Raw genomic sequence first — 20,484 nt, 5'->3', positions numbered from 1 at the left:
AATACCAACTGGCCTTTACCCTCATGTGAGAGGTACGCCATTAAGTGATACGATGCACCTGTAATTATTCTTCCTGGCACTTGACATGTTATACTTACTTGGTGTATAATCAACTATGGCACTACCTATGCTAATTGAACTCTGTTGTCACCGCAAAATATTGGCCCATATTGATTGATCTTTCCACCGGATTACATACATCCATACTCAATCATTACCCTGTTGTGGTTTCACGGAATGTTTCCTTTTAATTAGCACTCACCCATAGTAAATTTTCCTTCGAATCTATTTACGCGGTCTCCTAGCAACCGCCAAACAGCGAGTTAGTCTTTTGTTTAGCTCTATACTAGCGCGGGTCACCACGTGACTGCGCTACCATGGTAACATAATGAATCAGGAACCGAGCTTCGCCATTGCGAACTCGAGCGGATTCCATGCCTGATTCATTCGGCCTCCGGTAAGCTTTACATGCGGCACGTCCGGGCTCTCATGTCCAATGTTCCAACGTTAGAGGTAGCGTCCCTTACGATTATATTCTCTCTTTACTTACTGCACAGATCTGTTTGACGATCTATCCAGAAACCGAACATTGCTTTCAGCCTGACGGGGTAAGTTCCTCAGTGCTCTCCGCCGATATGCCGCAATTATAAGTTGTGTCCGTCCCGGCATATAGCAACCTGTCGGATCCCCTCTCTATTTTTCCACAGGAACATCAGACCGGATGTCCCTTACCTTCTCAACTCCTGAATCGTTGTTAGTAAGGTAACTACAGATATTCCACTGTATACTAGTCCGGAATTGTCATGCCAATCACACACCACCTGGTGACGGACCACTAGTTTTCCACGTTCTCTCTTTTTAATTATATCCCACCATTCACGGTGATGCAATATGCGACAAATGACACGCGACCAATTGGGGGTCAATATACGCGATGGAACAACAACCTTTCCACGCTCTCCCTCTTTTTGAATTATATCCCACTATTCATGGTGATATGATATCTGATTAATTGGCACCCCATAATCAGGGGGTCACAATGCGTTCCAATTTGGTGCATGTTTTCCCTTCCTACACAATTCAGGCCGTGTGCTTTCTCAATATCCAGTTAATGTAATTTATTTCCTTTAGCTTAAACTCGCAAAATAATACCAGCAATTGTATATTAAATAGGTGGTCTGCCCCCACTCCCTTGTCCTGAAGAAGACCCCGCTGCAAGGATACAATAACACCTGCATATCTGAGAGGGTCGAAACGTCGACAACTATTTGTTTTTAATCGTCAACTCCACGGCCCAACTGTTCATATACTGTACTGTGTGGAGTATGATATGTCTTGATTTGAAATGTAAGTTCTCTTGTTTTGTTCGTGTACATAATTTGTAACCATTATAACTATTTTGGTTTGAAGTATTGATTATTCTGTCACCTTCAACCCTTTCCTATCACAGTATCCTCACAATATCACGCACTCCCCCCCCCCCCCCCCCCCCCCCTTCCGGGGCATTGCTCCACCTTTCATTTCTAATACTTGATTGTGGTCGTTATTTGATACACATCCCCATTGTGATTAAAACAATGTGGTTTGATTCAATGTCTATGTGATTATTTTCTTTATTAAACTACAATTTGTGTTCTCTATCCCTTTGGGACCCCTTCCTCATAATACTTATATCAGTCTGAGCATTTGGGACAAAGTGTTGATTGATCTGACTAGTGTCACTCTTATAGTGTATCTTTGTGTCTGTTCTAACACTTGCTGCATTCATGAATTTGGTCCTCTGGTTTTCTGGGGATGAGGATGAACTTTCGTGTGTTTAATGCGTCTTTATAAATCTCCAAATATTATTTCTGTGAGTAGTGGGGTTGTGCAGTTGGGGACATAGTGTCGCCACCTATGTGGCTTTAGTCCTGTGTTTGGGTGGAACAGATATTATGAGTTTAAAAATTGTACCATATTGTATGCACTGACGGGCCGTTTTATAGAATGTTGAAATGCATTTTATTATTCTGAATAATGAACTTGCCTCTATAATACTCTGTCTGGCGAAATTTGACATGTAAGAATAAGAAGTTGCAGGTGCCAATGTTTTGTTGCACTGCTTGAACTGGGTATTCATCTGTTGCTTTTGTGTAGGTTGTGTAGGTTTTAATGCTGTGGTTTGAGGATTTCCCCACTTATGGAGTGTTGTTTGAGAGGCCCTCTTTGCCTTCTAAGCGGTGTTAGGTGCTGTGTTAATTAAGAGTATTAAGTTGTTGAAATAAGTGCCAAATCTACTGCCACACTTATAATCACTGACACACTGTCCTTGCATTAATGTGGCATAACAGTTATAAGGTCCCAAAGGCGAGACCGATTGCATTGCAAATGCTGGTTTCTTTTGTTTTTGTTTTAAGGGGTATTGTACAGTCCTTTAGAAAATTAATGACAGATCAGTGAATGTGTTACAGATGTTGCGATGAATGGCCCTTCAGTTCTGTTAAGCTGGTTACATAAGTGTTTATTTTTGTTCGTTATTTTTTTATGTTGTACAGACTACTATCATTTGCTTTTAATTGCATGCTTTATTTTGTACTCTTTCTTCTCAGATTTTGTTCTCCTTTACTAGTTTGTTACTCACTGCCTATCTGAAGCTGTGTTGTCAAACAGTGCTTGAGGCCAGCCATCTTGGCTTTAAATCATTCAGGATACGATGAAAAGGTGTTTGTGTTCATTCTCCTCCTCACTGCACTGCCTCACTGCTTTTATGTCTTCCGTCTTGTCTCCAATGTCCTGCCTCTTAACTACAGTGCCATCTCCCTTAATGAGACTTTCTTTTTGCATCTGCTGGTTATATTCTGTAATATGTGCCTTGATGCACTGTGTGACTCCATTTTAGTAGCCCAAGACACAGCCATGAAAAATAATATTCAGGAGAGTTCTTACAGTGTGCTGATGGCAGGCTTCCCAGCATAAATGATTGTTATAAATAAACACCTAAAGCTCACGTCTACTGCTATAAAATCCTCGAGCGCAAGGTACAACACTGCTACAACTTTTGTATTACTTTTGAGGGCTCCAGTATATGAAACTGCAAGCTGTCTGCTTGTGAAAGACCTATTTGGAATTTATAGTGGGCTTAGATCCCATCCATTGCTTGCCATGGTTTAGCTTTGTCACTCTCATTAACTTGCGTTTTATTTGTATGGGTTTCCCTTGCTCTTATGTGTTTGTCTCTCCTCTGGCATGGAGCCTCTCTACTTGTGTCCTTGAATTGCTCGCTTTTTGGAAATTACACTTACCTTTTTTTAACCACTCCATGAGGGTGCATGTATTTTCCAGCTATCTCCCTTGTGTACTTTTCTCCTCTCCCTCTAACAGCCCGGACTGCATCAGTTTCAGATTCATAACACTTATAGTGTGCAATAATGGGGAGAAGCAATTTTGGATCATTAAAAATTGCATTTTTAGGAAGTGTTAGAGCATGTTAGCTATTCACAACACCAATAGCTAAACATTTCACAAATGTCCGGCTCTTCTTAGGTCGTCAGGAATCTAGTTTTAGGGTCTGGAGAAGCAAACTAATTACTAGATTTGGAGGCGTTACAGGAAAGCAACAGGTAGGGACCAATGGTTTCCTTACCTGGGGTGTCCAGATCCACCCACTATTATGCCACCCTCCTATGGGAGTGGGTCATAGCCCTAGCACTGATTTGATAAGTCCCACCATCTTCAAGATGGTGGGCACTGAAAAATGTGCTTAACTTCGTCTTCAACACCTGAAGGGTGGGATTGGCAAAGGTGGCACACCTCCTACTCTCTCTTGGCTTTCCCGCTGGACCTTCCACCAAAAGTGGGGGGGGTTGAACCAGGGGCTGCCATCTGCATTGGCTGTCTACCCAGGGGTCCGGAAACATGTCTGGTAGTGGCAGGCTATCTAGAGCCAGTCAGAGACCACACCAGGATTGGTAGGTTTTCAGGGGGAATCTCTGAGGTGCCCTATGGGTACATGTTTCAATACATACCACACTGTCATCAGTGTGGGTTTATTGAGATGAGTTGTTTGGCACCAAACACTCCTTAGTTCAGTAAAGCCATCATGGTGCTGGGGAACTCGAGCTATCTAGTTTCCAGCCCATGTACCTGCTATGGCTTCACATGCACTTACAATTTTAAGAATAGACTTAAATATTGCAGGGGCATATCTACTCATGCAGATATGCCCTCACCTGAGATATAGTAGTGCAGCCTGTCTTAGGTCTTGTAAGGCAGTGCTATCTGGCATGGCACACAGGCAGTGACTTTCTCTGCACCAAGGCATGCAGGCTGCAGTTGCAGTTTGGATGTCCTTGGTGAGTGGTCCCTAGGGGACCCTGTTACCCTGTTCAGTCCCAATATCCTAGGTACCAGGGTACCATTTACTAGGCACTTACAGAGGAGTTTGAAGTGCCAGTCGTGGTACAGGTTAAGGGAAGGAACTCTGGCACAGGGGACCTGTTTAACAGGGACCTTGTGCACTTTCAATCGAAACCTCACAATTTTCCATGCAAAAAGTGGGGGGCTAACCATGTCAAAAGAGGCACTTTCTCACATACACATACATACTAATAAAAATGAATAACGTTACAGCAATAAGTGATCTACAAACATGTCAATGGTGAAGTGACAACCTCAGGTTAATGTGTTAAAGCATACTCTGCTGCTTGATTCAATAGTGACATGAGCATTATGTATGAAAATGCCACTCAAAAAAAGGATAACCTGGTTGCTCTATATAAATTATTATCTTCTACTCCCATCCTACGTAATGATAACCTCATCTTCTTGTTCATATTGACACCCATACAGTGTGTTTACAAATAGGAGTGTATATAAAGTGCCTGCTGTGGTACGTAAATGAACCCTAATTAATATCCATGAGTAAAGTGTGATAGTGTGCATGAACTGGAATCTGGGTACTTCAAGAAAACTGGCCATCTCTATTTTGTCGTTGAGTCCCCATGGAATGAGACTGTTCAGATTTTTAATCCAATAGGTTTCACGTTGAGCAAGGTGTTTCTGGGTATTCATTTCTGGATTGATTACCATAGTCTCCAAAACAGTGAAACAGAGTTGAGAAATATTGTGGTTATGATCCAACCAATGGACCACTAGACTGGAATTTCTATTGCCATTCCTGAGCACACTCTTGTGTTCCGTTATGCAGACTTTGATGTGTTGCTCAGTTTTGCCTACGTACAATTAGCCACAAAGACATTTGATGGTATATATCACTAGTTGTGTGTTGATATCTGCAGTGTGTTTGAGTTTACTGGGTTTGCCTGTGTGTGGATGTGAAATGCTGTTGCCCGCGATTACATAACTACAATGTACACAGTGTTGGCATTTTCTCATCCCTATGTGGAATGGGCTGATCTTTGAGCTGGTGAATGATAAACTTTCTCTCAAATTATGAGAACGTTTATGCACAAAAAGAGGTTTGTGGTGAAAAAACCCCCAGAAAATCAGGTTTCCCATGAAGAAGTTCCCATCGTTGGTTTATGATGCGCTGGATAAAACCAGATTGAACGGAAAGTTTGTACACAAAAACTTCACATGGTGGTTTGTATGTTTCTGTTGCAATAGATTCTTTCGGCCCAGGTGGGATACACGTTATGCTGATTTCACCATTTCATCAGGATATCCACGATGAACATCTGAATAGGTGATGCTTCTTTTATCAACGGTATCTGTAAACTGAATTCAGTTTTTTCTTTTTTATTCAATTCCACAATCTGTTGTTCTAGAAGTTACTTTGAACCCGTGTGAATCAAAAATATATGTTCTTAATATATATATATATATATTTCTGTAGGTATGTTTGAGACATGTGTGCTGTAGATCCACTTGCTTTTCATAAGTCCGGCATCTAGTGTTTGCTCGGATGATTACAAGTTGTTTTTGTTCCAAGATGTTTTCTTCGGGTCACGAGGCTGTGTGGTGACTCCTCTTGATAATACTGCGTGTGATCATCAGTGCCATCTTCAGATTGTTTTTTTTCCTGCTTAAGGGGTTGGGTGTAGTATCTCACGCTCCAGTTCGAGACTCCTTCAGTCTCTTATGGTTTTGATTGGTATACTATTGGGTCCCATACACCCTTTCTATAGCAGAGCTTCGGTTTGCTTCCTCAGCCTGCGTGCCGTACCCAGACAGGCAAAAGCTTCTCTATTTCCAATGCTCACGGAGAATGACGTGCTGATGGAACGTACTCCGTTCTGTTTCTGTCCCAAAGTGTCACTCCAATACCCTCACACTGAGCAGCATCCCTTTTGTAACTTATGCCTCTCACCCAAGCATTGAGACGACACCTGTGAAGCCTGCAATTCCTTCCGGTCCAAAAAGACTCTACGGGACTGACGTGTGAGAAGGCAGGAAATGCAGCGCAAACAAGCAGATGTCCCGGATTCCTCGGTAGACCAGAAGAAGAAGAAGAGGTAGAACCTTCTGTGGCACAGGAGGAATCACTTTCCATCCATGATTCCGAGTCTCAATCCGAGAATGACTCGACCATTCTTCATTCAGCACAGAAACAACGGACAGGGGGTACTTCTACCTCGATCCTAAGCTTAAACCATCTGTTTCCGCCCAAAAACCTGCTCACTAGCCGTCGCTGCAGACAAGCCAGGGTGCACACCGAAATTATTACTCCGAAGCCCCGCCCTCCGACTCGGCTCCGAAAGTTCAGCCTACAGCAGAGGGCCCACACCTCCTTTACATCCAAGGCCACAACACCTCGATCACTGGACCGAAACAGTGACTCCATATTTCAGAACCGAATATTCCTTGGTCAAAATAAAGCTCCCACCACAAAAATGCTTATTTTTTGGTCCAAAATCTTCTCGAGCAATTTCATCAAAAGCTCGAGCCGAAACAAAAATCACTGCACATTCAGTTTGGAACTAAGAAAATAATGATACAACCACCAAAATAATAGACCTCTAAGAAGCAGTTAGATTTGAAGAGGCATTGTACATTTCTGTTCAACCTGTAAAGAAGAGGAGAAAGGATGCTTCAACTAGTCCATTGCACATTCCTATTCCCACTTCACCAATACCACACACACCTACACCACCACCACACTCACCAAATTTTTTGAGGCAGGTAACATATCTCCTCAATCTGTGGTAGAAGATCAGCACGTCCTAGATGATACTTAACCAGGGGATCCTTGGGATGATTGATATTGAGCCTCAAGCAGATACTGCCTCTGACTTATATCCCAGTCACCCATCACCACCTGATGATGCCTCTGCTTATCAGGACAATATAGCATGTGCAGCCTCATTCCATCAAGTTGCTCTATATCAAAACTCAATTGAGGAGGATTTTCTGTTTGAGCATTTGTCTACCGCACAGAGCCTAAAATGTATGGCGTGTCATTTAGACACATTTTTTAAAGATCCTGTCAAAGTGCAGATAATTAATCCATGCATTGACAAAAAGTAAAAAGCAGCACCATCAGACCCCATTTCTATTAAAGGTCAACTGTCCCCGGACTCTAGTAGTGTCAACTGCAGGTAAAAGAGACAAGGAGACCAATGTGGCACTTCACCTCAGAGGCACTTTTATGCATACTCTTTAAGACAGAAGTGAGGCAGGCACTTAGTGACTACATGAAATTGAATACAATAGGCCTGGAAGTAGTATGCTGAGCTATGGGAAGCCTTTAAAGCATACATTAAAGGAATATGTATTTCAAAACAAACTGGGATACAAACATCTATTGAACAAATGCTCCAGCGTTAAATTAAAATATTTGAAACTGAATATACCCTGACACCCAAAACTGACACACTAGTGTTACTGAAAAAGTTGCTAGTAGCATTTAGGATTTAAGTGGCTAGAAAAGTTTAATTCTTATGTAAATATTTGACTGGCAAACTTACACGATGAAGGAGAGCAACTAGGCAAAACAGTGGCCATCCTGTTATGCCCACAACAGTCCCCAAATAAGGTTATTGAGTTGGAAGATGACACTGAAAATCCAATTAGAGGCACCCCAACATTGTAAGCCTTCTCGAACTAGTACAGCTAACTATACTTCTGAAAAACACCGACCTAGGACAACAGAATAAAATAATATGTAGCTGGGGGCCCTCATGTCCTGGCTAGCGGATCATGACTGCAAGATGGCTCTTGAAACATGTTTCAGCATCTGGAAGAATAAACATCCATGGTAGGGAGTAAATCACTTGCAAATGAGTGAGTGACACTATCATTTTATAGATATGTGAAGATGTTGGCTCCTCAACTGCCTGCGGTATATATCTGGAGGCACATACAGTGGGAACTCTACCTCTTACATTAAGGGAATCTTCACTATTTTGTGTGCAATTATAGAGCTGTCCTTCACCCTTTCTCCATTGATGGCCCTTTTGGAATTTGTTTGCCAAGTCCAGCGAGACGTTTTTGTGACATGGCTTTGTTGCTGGCCAAAAAGGTGGTAGACCAGCAATGGGGTTCCTGTGGCCACGAGACTAATCTCAGATTTGGCATATTGCAACAAGATGTGGGAAAGATATACGTTGCTCATTCCCCAGACCTTCTGCCTTGAAAATCTGAGGCCCATTACATAAGTATCTTTTAAACAAAGGGGGCACAACGGCGATGCAAACAGTAGCATGAATGATATATAACAGTTATTTTCCAGTGCTTTGGTTGAAACGGGTCATATCGATATAAAAGAAGGCCAACATGGCGCATGCCAACCTAACGAATTATCAGCCCATTTCGCTGCTTCCTCTTCTGGGCAAGTTGCTGGAAGGCCAAATAAATAAATCGCTTACAGATTATCTAGAGGTTAATCAGATCCTGGATCCATCACAATCTGGGATCAGATCCTCACACAGCACAGAGACTGCCCTAGTAGCGGTCACAAATCATGCAAGACTCTCTTAATGCCAATATGCCATCTATGCTTGTGCTGTTGGACTTAATCTTCAGTGTTTGACACAGTGTCTCAACCCAGGGAGCTCTAAAGGCTGTATGAAATCAGGATCCATGGAGTGGCTCCACAATGGTTTGGTGATTTTTAACCAAACAGAACTCAAACCATATCCCTTTGCTCTTTCACATCACGTACCATGTTTTTAGACAAGGGGGAGCCCCAGGGCCCATGCCTAAGCCCTACACTTTTTAACATATATGTGGCCCCCCTTGCCAAGACTGTGGGATCTTTCAGATATGAAGTACTATCCTATACAGAAGACACGCATTTGGTCATCTCCTTTGACAAAGACCTGGTCAAAGTAAAAGAATGTTTCTCATCAAGGATGAAAGCAATTGCAGCCTTGATGACTGAGAACTGCCTTCAGTTGAATGCAGAAAAAACTGAGATTATGCTGTTCAGTAAGTCCCAACAGCCCTGGCCCTCCGATTGGTGGCCTTCAGAATTGAGGGGCTGCTCAGACACCTAAACAGGTAGGACTTGGGTGTCTGATTGGACCAATCCCTTACCAGGAAAGAGCAGGTTCTGTCTACTATCGGCACCTGCTTCCACATAGAGCGCCTGTTGAGGAAAACCTTCCTTTTACTTCCTCTTGTGCCGATAAAAACTCAGGTACCTATCATTAGCAGAGTGGATTATGGCAATGGCCTACTAGTCCCTGCAAATGAGACGTTATTATCTAAACTAAAAGTTGTTCAAAACACTGCAGCCAGCCTCATTTGCAAATTTCCATCTGGCTCTGCCTCCTCACCTCTTTTGCAATCTTTACATTGGTTGCCTGTCCGGAAAACAGTAGTTAAATCTGCAGTTTTACACATAACTAATTGACTGCGTAAGGCCCCAGCTGCCTAAATTCGAAGCTCAATTGCTATTGCCCAGTCAGACTTCTGAGATGCAGTGATAAAGCTTTGCGCACTGTCCCACGGGTCAGAAGGGCCCGAGCTGGTGTCAGGTCTTACTCATACCTGGCCCCCTTTTACTGGAGTGAGTTGCCTCTTCAAATTCGAATGTGCACAGATCATCTTAAATTTAGGGAGTTACTCCAGACAGTGTTGTTTTAGCTCTGTAGTTTTCCCTATGCCTGGGATCTGCCCCGGCACCAAGATGCCCCTTCCGGTATTTTTCGAGCACAATATCAAATTAAATTAACAAAATTAAATTAAGAACAAACATTTTACTAGCCCAGGTTGAATATTCGTATGCTGCACCTAGGCTAGCTGTTGAGGCAATAGCTGTTTTACTTTGAAGGCCGGTAATAGGTGACGTGGTCAAGAAGACAGAGGTTTAGATTTCAGAGTAAAGAACTGTAGAAGACTGGTGTAATGCCATGAGGGACCTCCTATTATCCCTGATGCATATGCATGAATCAAGTGCTCTCATGTGCCCACCGATAACCTGGAAATGTTAACTGCGCTCTCTAATCGACCTGAGAATGTATTTGTGTGAGATTAGCTACTGCTATGTTTTTTTGTTGATCATTGTTTAATTTGCTTTGTTCCCTTTATGTAACTTCAATTATTTGTTAAATACGTGAAATAAAAAATTTGAATTTAAAAGAGAGTCTTCACAAAAGTGAGTCAGCCTTTCCTGCTCAACCGGTGTCGATAATTATTTCTTTGTGTTCTGTTCTTACTAAATAATTGGTTGTTGTGTTTACCATTTACTCCCAAGGACAGAGTTTAGTTCTATTCAGTGTTAATACATTTAATTGAAGGTTCCAGTAAAGCAAAAGCTAGTTCCATCACGGGAATATTTATTGTATTAATGAACACCCATCACTTCTCTCCATTAGGCCTTGGCATACACTAAAGCATTGAAATCAAAGGATCCTGCTAAGCTGCTGCAACTATGCATTAACCCCTTCCATGCTGGTGACGAACCCCAGCCGTCACGCTCCACGGTGCTCGTGTGCTGATGACGGCTGGGGTTCGTCACGGCCCCGCCCTGTTCGTGCGGTTGCCGCACACGGGGGGAATCGCGGCCGCACGGAAGGGGTTAAGAGGCGTTGCAGCGGATTACTCCTTCAAAGGAGCAGTGTGTTTTCAGATCTTTTGAGGCTATCTGGTCCATTTATTTAAATATCTTATTCCTTTTAAACAATTGATGAGTTGATTCACTCATGATTTGCTATTTTCTATTCAAATTGGAGTTGTGTTTAAAAGTAAACAAGTTCAGTTCAGGCAACCTTTTAAATAGGCATATTAGAACACTTTTGTTGGCGATTTCTCTTTTTAACAGTGCTCCAGGATTTGGCAAAGGTGCAGAGATACTTTGTGTTTTTGAATTAAACAAGAATCGCAAGATATTCAACAAGGGTTAAAATTAACACTTTCTCATGTGCTACTCGAGCAACCAGTTACCAGCAGTAAACCTTTGTTTTCTATCGATTCAGAACTATCATATGATGTTTCAGAGCACCTTCACTTGTTGGGATGTAGAATCTGTTGTAACTAAGAAGAAAAGAGAATGCACACATCATTTGTGTACCACAAGAAATGTGCAAACTGTATTGCAGCATGTTTGCATTCAGACTACTCAGTAGGGTAAAAAATATGACATTTGCATGCTTGATTTTTGTGTCACATTATGTAGGTGGTGACGCTGCGAGAAGAAGAGCACAAACAACAAATTGCCTTCTCCGAGCTGGAGATGCAGCTGGATGAGCAGCAGCAGTTGGTGTATTGGCTGGAGGCAGCAGTGGAGCGGCAGCGTTTGGAGATGGATCGTCAGCTGACGCAGCAACAGAAAGAACACGAGCGCAATCTCCAACTTCTATTGCAACAGTGCCAAGGTAACCAGCGTGGAAGAGAGCTGTTAAACATGTCTCATTATCCTTTCAGCAGATAATTTCTTTTATTTGATGGATTTGTTTAACCTGTATCTGCCCCAAGAGCTTCAGCAGCGGTATAGAGGGGTTCATATGTACAGAGTACAAGGTGGTAAATTCTAAGGGGACATGGGAATGTGTGTTAGATGTAATCACATTTGGTAGATATGTATGAGGAACAAAAGAAAAATATTACCTATAGTGGCAACACAGTATCCAAACACTCCAACACTATCAGGGTATCTGAGAAGGATGATCTAGGAAGGGTAGAACTAAGAGCAAATCCAGTACGTCTGTCCTTTGCTTAGCAGCTCAGCTGTACTTTCCTGCTTGATCTTGCCTCACTCCACGCACTGTATGCAATGTCTGCATCTGGGAGGGGCACTGAAAAACGGTGACTAAGGATACTGGGCGCACACTCCTCTGACACATACTGGACCCTTGAAAGCTTTTATGACATCCTACATGAATTGACATTGTGCTTCCCCTCCCTGTAAAGTAGGACTATGGGTGTTGCTTTTAGGGGAAACCTTATCTAGTAAGTTGAAGTAAAAGCCATGGGATTTAGGCAGCTGAATTCGAGTGGAGCTCTCGCCATCACTTAGTTGAGTGGCTATCCAGTCTATAGTTTTCTGACTATTGATGACCAACCTTTCCTTATAGTGGAGAGGGTAAGAAATACCCAAGATTTGTTGCTATGAATTGTAGCAGCAGAGGGTAGCAACGCAGAGGATGGCCTGGTTTGGCCTTAGTAAACTTATGGGACCATAGCTCCTGAGCAGGTGGATCACTGGCCCTGCCTACCTGAACAGCAATATTCACTTCCACCACCAACCATTCAGACACCTCTGTGCTGCTGGTCTCTCACTGGTGCACACCCCATGCATACACAAAAGCAGAGCAGGAGGCCATACAAACTGATGTCTTCCTTTATTAGACTTCAAGCATGGAAGGCATTTGGAAACTCTCTACGTTTCGAAACGTTTAAAGAGTACCCCTTTAGGAACAACTGCAGACCATTTGTACGCATTGCAGAGGGCAGCATGTGGGTCAATACTTTATTTTGACCCTGCCCAAAAATAAAGGACATGAAAAGAGTTAGCCCAGAGCCATGCTCACATCCCAGATCTCGCTCTGTGCTCTATTCACCTGAGGCAACTAGGCCAGCAAACAGTGTGAGGCTCCGGAAGGACTGCTCACCATCTGCCAGACATCCTGGCTTCTGCTCGCTGGTTTCTCCAACACTGAGAGCCTGCTGTTGACCTGAAGTTGTACATTTGAGGCAGACTCTCGTAGCATTTGCCATGGCCACAGCTCTAATGGGTTAGTGCATTTGTGACTGAGGGAGTTATACATGTCTCTTCCCTGAACTGGATTGATGTATTAGTGGGGGAGGCCAAAGCTCCTATGCACACAACTGCTTCTGGCCTCCTCTTAGTGGTTTCACAGCATATGAGAGTCTTGATGTTTATATTTTTCATTGGCAATGGACATAACATTTGAAAAAGACCTCTTTTATTGTGACAGGAGAGAGCCCTCAAAAGTTCCTTTATGTACTGGCATCCGTTTGCCTTCAGGAGGAGTGAAATGTTTTCATATATCAGAGGTCTTGTATATCCAACCAGTGATGGAAGTACTTCCTAGTTGATGCTTTGCATGGAGATATCCTCAGGTGCTGCTCCGGTGCCAAGCACCACAGATGGTGCTGCAATCACCCTCTTTGTATAATAGCCACTCTGTTACCTCTAACCTCACTGCCTTATACCACACTATTGTGCTGGCCCTTCCCTAGCCACTTGTATGTGAAGTGGCAACATTTTGAAACTCGCTCTGCCTGACACTCCAGAAAGCAAATGTCTGTTCTGTGCATACCTGCTAACTCACACAGTGGCACTGTGTGTCACACGATATTGGCTCCCTTCACATGGTCACTCGTTGAGGAGCCGAAATCACGCAGTGCCAGGGAAAATTAGCTGAAAACCACTGTAAACAGTCAATTTCTAGATCATTTTCACAGGAAGCAAGCAGCTGATGACCAATAAGAGGTGTAAAAACACCCCAGGTTATGGAGACCGCCTCAATGACCCTTTGGCTTTTCTTTGTTCCTGGGAGGGGATTGGGGGCTTGGTGAGGGGCCTCTCCTGTAGCTCACAGCATGAGGCCCCGCTCCTCCAAGGTCACAACCTCACTTACCCCTTTTCCTACCCTATCTATTCCTCTTTGTGAGCTGAACAGTAATGTGATGGACACTTCAATAGGGCTGTGGCTGAAGATGGCTGTCCTAAAGCCACTGTAAGTATTATTATGTTGCTTTGTTACGAAGGCATAGACAGTTACAGCTGTCTCTTGGCCAGACCTAAAATACAGAGATTTTAGTTTAGGGCGAAGAGGGAAACAAATTACATGGTGTTGGCACAGAGTGAGATAAGGGAGTGCAGAGACTTAACTTTTTGATTTCCCTGTGCTCTGCATTGCCATTCCTAATTATTCTCAATACATTTTTTTTCATATCTTGAGTTATGAAGGGCTGTACTGCAACGTTATTCATTATTATTATTATTATTATTATATTATTATTATTATTAAAGGCTTTTATATCGCGCTCTATTACTAAAAAAATAGTATCCTGGCGCGTTGAAGGCGGAGCAGACTAGGGGGGCGTAACTAACTAGGAATACAGAAGGTAGAAAGGTTTAAACTATAATATTAAAAAGATGGGTTTTAAGACCCTTCTTAAAAGAACCAAGAGTCGGGGCGGTTTTTAAATGAAGAGGTAAAGTATTCCAGGATTTCGCTGCTCTCACTGAGATTGATTGCCCGCCAAGTCTACAATATTTAAATTTGGGGACAGTCATTTGGCACAAATTGGCCTGAGCGCAGAGGGCGATTGGGAATGTACAGGCCAAACCTTTTTCTCAGGTAAACAGGACCAGTGTGGTGGATGGCTCGATACGCCAGCACTAGGATTTTAAACAGAATCCTGTGGGCAACAGGGAGCCAGTGCAAAGCACGAAGAAGAGGTCGAGCACTGGAACGCTTTGGGACATTAAACAGAAGTCTGGCGGCGGCGTTCTGAATAACCTGAAGGCGGTGAATCAAGAAAGCCGGTAGGCCAGAAAACAGTCCATTAGCATAGTCTAATCGGGAAAGTACTAATGCCCGAATGACAGTCTCTTTAGCTTCTTTCGGTAATAGAGGGAAAAACCTGCGCAAAGTTTTTAAAGTAAAAAAACAGACTCCAGTGACTTTATTTATATGGTCCTCAAACTTAAGGTTCTTACCGAACCAAACCCCCAAATTTTTCACTGGGCCCGAAGCAACTTTTGGAGGGGGTAGGTCGGTAGGCCAAAGACAATCACTAAAATCCTCAGGGAAAGAGCCATATAGCAGGATCTCGGATTTGCTTTCATTACATTTTAATTGGGCATTAGCTAACCATTGGAAGACAGAAGATAAGCATAATTGGGCCGCCGACGTATCTAAATTATCTTTGGGCCAAGTAAACAAAAGTTGCGTATCGTCGGCGTACGCCATAATTTTTGCCCCTAACTGTTCAGCCAGGTAGATCAGAGGGGTAAGATAAATATTGAAAAGCAATGGGCTTAACATGGACCCCTGAGGAACACCAGTAGAAAGCAATTTAGGAGTAGAAGCAAAAGGAGGCAACCAAACTTGTTGCGTGCGGTTTTTTAAAAATGAGGCCAGCCAGTCAAATGCGGAGCCAGTAATACCTATATCGGCTAGTCTGGAGAGTAGAAGGGAGTGAGGCACCGTATCGAAGGCGGCAGAGAGGTCCAATAAAATCAGAGCCGCTCTGCCACCCCCGTCAAGGCACTCCCGAATAGCCTCCGATATTTCGACTAGAGCCGTCTCAGTACTGTAGGCGGCCCTGAAGCCCGACTGAGCTGGGTGTAGGGCCTCCGTGGATTCCACGAATTTCTCCAGTTGACCAAAAACAATCTTTTCGCATACTTTTGCAAGCGCTGGCAACAAAGATATTGGTCGGAAATTGGACGGGGTGGCCGGATCAAGTCCATTTTTTTTTAATAGTGGGAGTAGTTTTGCTTGTTTCCAACAGTCAGGGACGGTAGCTGAGTGGAGCGAGAGGTTAACAATCTGGGTTACCTCATTTCCCACCGATTCCGCTACACCCGCAAGTACTCTGGCCGGGCATGGGTCAGAGGGAGATCCGGATTTTAAGGCAGCAACAATGGCAGTAATATCCGAATCTAGTTGAGGGGTAAAGTCGGCCAGTTGGGCGATGCGACTGGGCATTAAAGGAAGCGGAATTGTTAAGAGAGAAGAAGGGCCATTACAAACGTTTTGCAGGTCCACCTGAATTTTGGCAATTTTTTCAACGAAGAACTCAGATAGTTCTTCGCACCATTCTTCTGAAGCGGACAGCAAAGGTTTTGATGCACAGGGGGAAACAAAGCTATTGACAATTGCAAATATTTCCTTGCTATTGTTGTTAGCTTTGCTGATGCGCCCTGCATAGTAGCTACTTTTGGCAGATCTGATGGCTGCATAATACTTTTTTTGTGCAGTCCGCAGATTCTTTTTTGCCTCAGGCAGGTAATCTAGTCTCCATAACCTTTCCAGCTTTTTGCAGCCTGATTTGAGGTCTCGGAGAGCAGGACAAAACCAAGGTTTAGAGGGGGTAGAACGAAGTCTACAGACCCGACTGCTCTTGATTGTTGCGGCAGTCGCACCCTCCACCCAAAGGTTAAATGCGCTGGCTGCAGCATCAATGTCAGGAGGAAGCAGTGGGCGAGAGGCCTTAAGACCAGCTGAAAGAATATTTAAATTAATCTTCTGTGTGTGGGCAATTTGGGGCTGGATCGCAGTAGAGAGCAATAGAGGCCAAGAGAATCTGATGAGCTTATGGTCAGACCAAGGTACTGGCTCAGGACAAACCATGTTGATGTCAAAGTTTGTGCATACCAGATCCAAAATATGGCCGCCTAGGTGGGTTGGAGCGTCCACCCATTGTTTTAGTTGGGCCATGGAGAGAACTTCTGCAAGGCGAGCCACCTCTGGTAGCTCCGGGCTATCAACATGGATATTAAAATCCCCCAGAAGGAGGTACCGGGAATGACGCAAGATCCTAGGAACTATGACTTCTTCCAGGACCTGTACGAAATTGCCGGTATAGCCAGGAGGACGGTAAACCAGCGTGCCACCAATGGATGAGTGGGCATTGAATATCAGAGAAAAGTGTAGCATCTCCGCCTCAGCCAGTTGGTCTTGGGGGTCAAAAGAGAAAATCCACTGTTCTCTGAAAACAACCGCGGTTCCGCCACCTCTACCCAGAAGGCGGTCAGACCTAAAAATTTTAAATCCACGTGGAATAGCAAGTTCAACAGAAGGGGCACATGTGTCATTGAGCCAGGTTTCCGTAATAAATAATAAATCCAACTGATTGTCACTCAGCAGCTCAAAAATATCTGCTGCATGTTTGACCAATGACCTAGCATTGATTAAACCGGCTTTCACCAGTGAGGTATCAGTGGGACGAAGAAGCGGGAGGGTAAGGCTGGGCCGAAAACGGAAATTGCACATCTGGCAGACCCGGGACGCACTGGTAGTCACGTCCCATGCAGCATCACACATACAGGAGTCGCCTTTCAGCGCCATTAGATGCCCGCGTGCATACCGTATTATGTTGTTAGGTGGCCGTCGAGATGTATTGGCAGAATGGCTGGCCCTAGGCCCGTCCGAGGCACGGACGGGCACAGACGGGCCCTCCTTTGGCGCTCCTTCGGCGCGCAGTCGGCGCGCCCGCAGCGCTTGACCGCTGCGCGTCTTAGAGTGCATTTTTATTTGTACCCACAGCCCCTCCCTCCGCTGGACCGCTAACTCGGGTCCAGCCGGGTCCGAGCCTGACTCAAGATGGCGCCCGTCTAGCCCTCCACATCAATCGGCACCTGGGAGCCGCGGTGGACCGGGGCACAGGGGACCAAGTCTTAGGCACAGTAAGGTAACAGTATTAAAAAAGATTTTTAAAAGGCACAAAAGTTAATTACAAACAATTCTTAAAATCGAAGTGCAAGTAATCTAAAAGACTCGGTAATTCAGTGGGGACCGAAGGAGAGCAGAGGAGAACCCTCGCAATCTGCTCGCCTTCACTAAGCGCTATTTTGAGGTGCTGCCACCGCCTCCAGCAAACGCCCAGCCCCACCTACTCCAAATCTATTTGTACCCACAGCCCCTCCCTCCGCTGGACCGCTAACTCGGGTCCAGCCGGGTCCGAGCCTGACTCAAGATGGCGCCCGTCTAGCCCTCCACATCAATCGGCACCTGGGAGCCGCGGTGGACCGGGGCACAGGGGACCAAGTCTTAAGCACAGTAAGGTAACAGTATTAAAAAAGATTTTTAAAAGGCACAAAAGTTAATTACAAACAATTCTTAAAATCGAAGTGCAAGTAATCTAAAAGACTCGGTAATTCAGTGGGGACCGAAGGAGAGCAGAGGAGAACCCTCGCAATCTGCTCGCCTTCACTAAGCGCTATTTCGAGGTGCTGCCTCATAGATCTATTTGTACAAGTTTTTGTGTAGGCTGTCGTATTTTAGCAGTGCGAGACAACTTCTATGTTACAAGTCATCTTGCTCTTCTCTCTGTAAAACTGGTTGGCATCCCTGTAGCTGCAGTGCTGGAAGTAGTTTTTTGTCCTAAACAAAAACACTATGACTCATTACAAGGTGGTCTGAATTTGGTGTGGGGATACTGGTGGAGGGGGGGAGGAGAGGAGAAGACGGAGAGTCCATGATTCCAGCTGTTATTCTTACACCAAATTCTTGGAATTATATGGTTTTCCTAGGATTTAAGAATAACCTCACGGATCAAAGATACTGTGTGGGGTTCCAAGATTTCAACATATGAACAGCTGATGTGTTGCACCTGCTCTGAATACAGTGTCTGCAGGAGGGTTGTGGGTGTGGGGTGGTAAAGGTGCTCCTACAGAAGGGGTTGGGCGCTGCGGTTTCCTACAGCCTGCTTTTAGGGACGGATAGAGCTGGGGCAATGCTGTTCCCTGTAGCCGTTGCCCCTGCAGCAATCGAAAGGCTCCAATGTCTCGAGGCCTGGAATTCTCAGTCCTGAATTTGCGGATAATTCTGGACCGGGAGACACTTGGAATTGCCGTTGACTTTGTTTTTCAGGTGGTGGTAAGCTGTGCTCACACTTCCCTATGTTCACAGGACTCCTCACCAATCCTTATTTCATGAATTGTTCCCATCGCATTTTATTTCTCCATCTAGCTACAGGATTCACTTTGCTTCGGCACTTGCGCTTTTTCGTGTAGTGTCTGTTTTTTCGTGGTCACTCCTTTGTAAAAGTCATATGAGCTTTGCAATTATGGTAACAGAGGGACAAACAACCTGGTAGGGTGAAATGGCTGTTTTCAGGTAGTTTCAACATTTTTCTTTGGTCAAACCAGCTTCTGGTAATGATGCCATGGTTTGCAACTTAAGAGGCTGACCTGTTCTGGTTGCCCACTCATCGGATGTACAGCTTTCTTCCACTCCTACTGGTGTCTGAAGTCTCCCTGACAAAACAGGGAAATTAGGAATTAGTCTTGTGATGTAGCACTCCCATTCAGTCCCCCACCCCAGCTCCCCCTTTATTGCGGTCTCATTCCTCAGCCTCCTGTTACCCCTTTAAATTCCCTTGCCATCATGAACCCGCATTTTACTCATAAAGCTAAGGCTTATATTCACTCTCCTTGCAGTTACCTAGGACTGTTCTCTAATCTGACCTGACTGAGCTGTGTGGCGCGAATTGCTCACTCTAATTTATCAACCAAAAAAAAAACAATATTCAGTAACCCTTTGTGAAAAAGTGCACCCTTACTACTTCAATGTGCACTAAGAAGGTAATTGGAATTGGGTACTGCTAAACAAGTGGACCTAATAATCAGGAATTGCTACCACCTATTTATCAAATCTGAAACTTAACCAGTTAGGGCTGGGACATGTGTGGTAAAACATCGTACGTAGTTAGAAATATCTAAGACTGCCTCAGAGTAAGAATTGTTGCTTCTTATCTGCCTGGGAAGGGCTATAAAGCAATTTCCATACAGCATTAAGTCGAGCACTCCACAATGAGAAAGATTATTGGCCAGTAAAGAAAGGTCATAATATTTGCCTAACTATTGAAAAGTGAGCCCCCCACCAAATATGCCCCAAGATCAAATAGAATGATGCTCCAAGGGAGTGCAAGGATGCATCCATGGATACAAGGTGACATTTGTGCTGATTTATCTCAACGTTACATTTATCTGCTGGTTAGAAGTAGATGAATGTGTGATAAATAAAGCCATAGACTCGTGAGGATGTACTTTCTTTTACACAGCACTGTACCAGTAGACTAGCCACTTTTATGTCGAGCATAGACTACGCTTGCGCTGTCTCTTCTGGACATCTTGTATATACTTTGTGGACTTACAAGCCCGATCATTGCTTTTCATGTGTTTTTTCCAGTGTCCTTTAAAAATCCTTGCATCCAAGTGGTAAATCTTTTCTATTTGTCCCTCCTTTTCTTCGGTTGTTCACTCCCATGGAGCAGCGCCCCCAGTACTTGTAGGCTTCCACTTGTCCCATTTTAGCATCTGTTTAGGGACTACTTTACTCTTTCTCTAAGAGCATTTGATACGAGTGCTCGATGTTTTCAGTGTTTCGACGTTCTGTAAAC

General features: G+C 44.1%; 1 protein-coding gene across 1 annotated transcript in view; it reads left to right on the top strand.

Annotated features, from left to right (window-relative positions):
* The window catches only part of KIF7 (kinesin family member 7), a 295,905-nt gene that overhangs the window by 235,096 nt on the left and 40,325 nt on the right, over positions 1–20,484 (top strand). Inside the window, exon 16 of the mRNA XM_078683208.1 lies at positions 11,558–11,756. Coding sequence (XP_078539334.1) covers positions 11,558–11,756 — 199 coding nt within the window. The remainder of the gene's footprint in view (positions 1–11,557; positions 11,757–20,484) is intronic.

This window comes from Lissotriton helveticus, chromosome 3_1, assembly GCF_964261635.1.
Source record: "Lissotriton helveticus chromosome 3_1, aLisHel1.1, whole genome shotgun sequence".
In the NCBI taxonomy this organism is placed as follows: Eukaryota; Metazoa; Chordata; class Amphibia; order Caudata; family Salamandridae; genus Lissotriton; species Lissotriton helveticus.
Note: the sequence above shows the minus strand (reverse complement) of the source record. Positions and strands in the feature narration are given on the sequence as shown.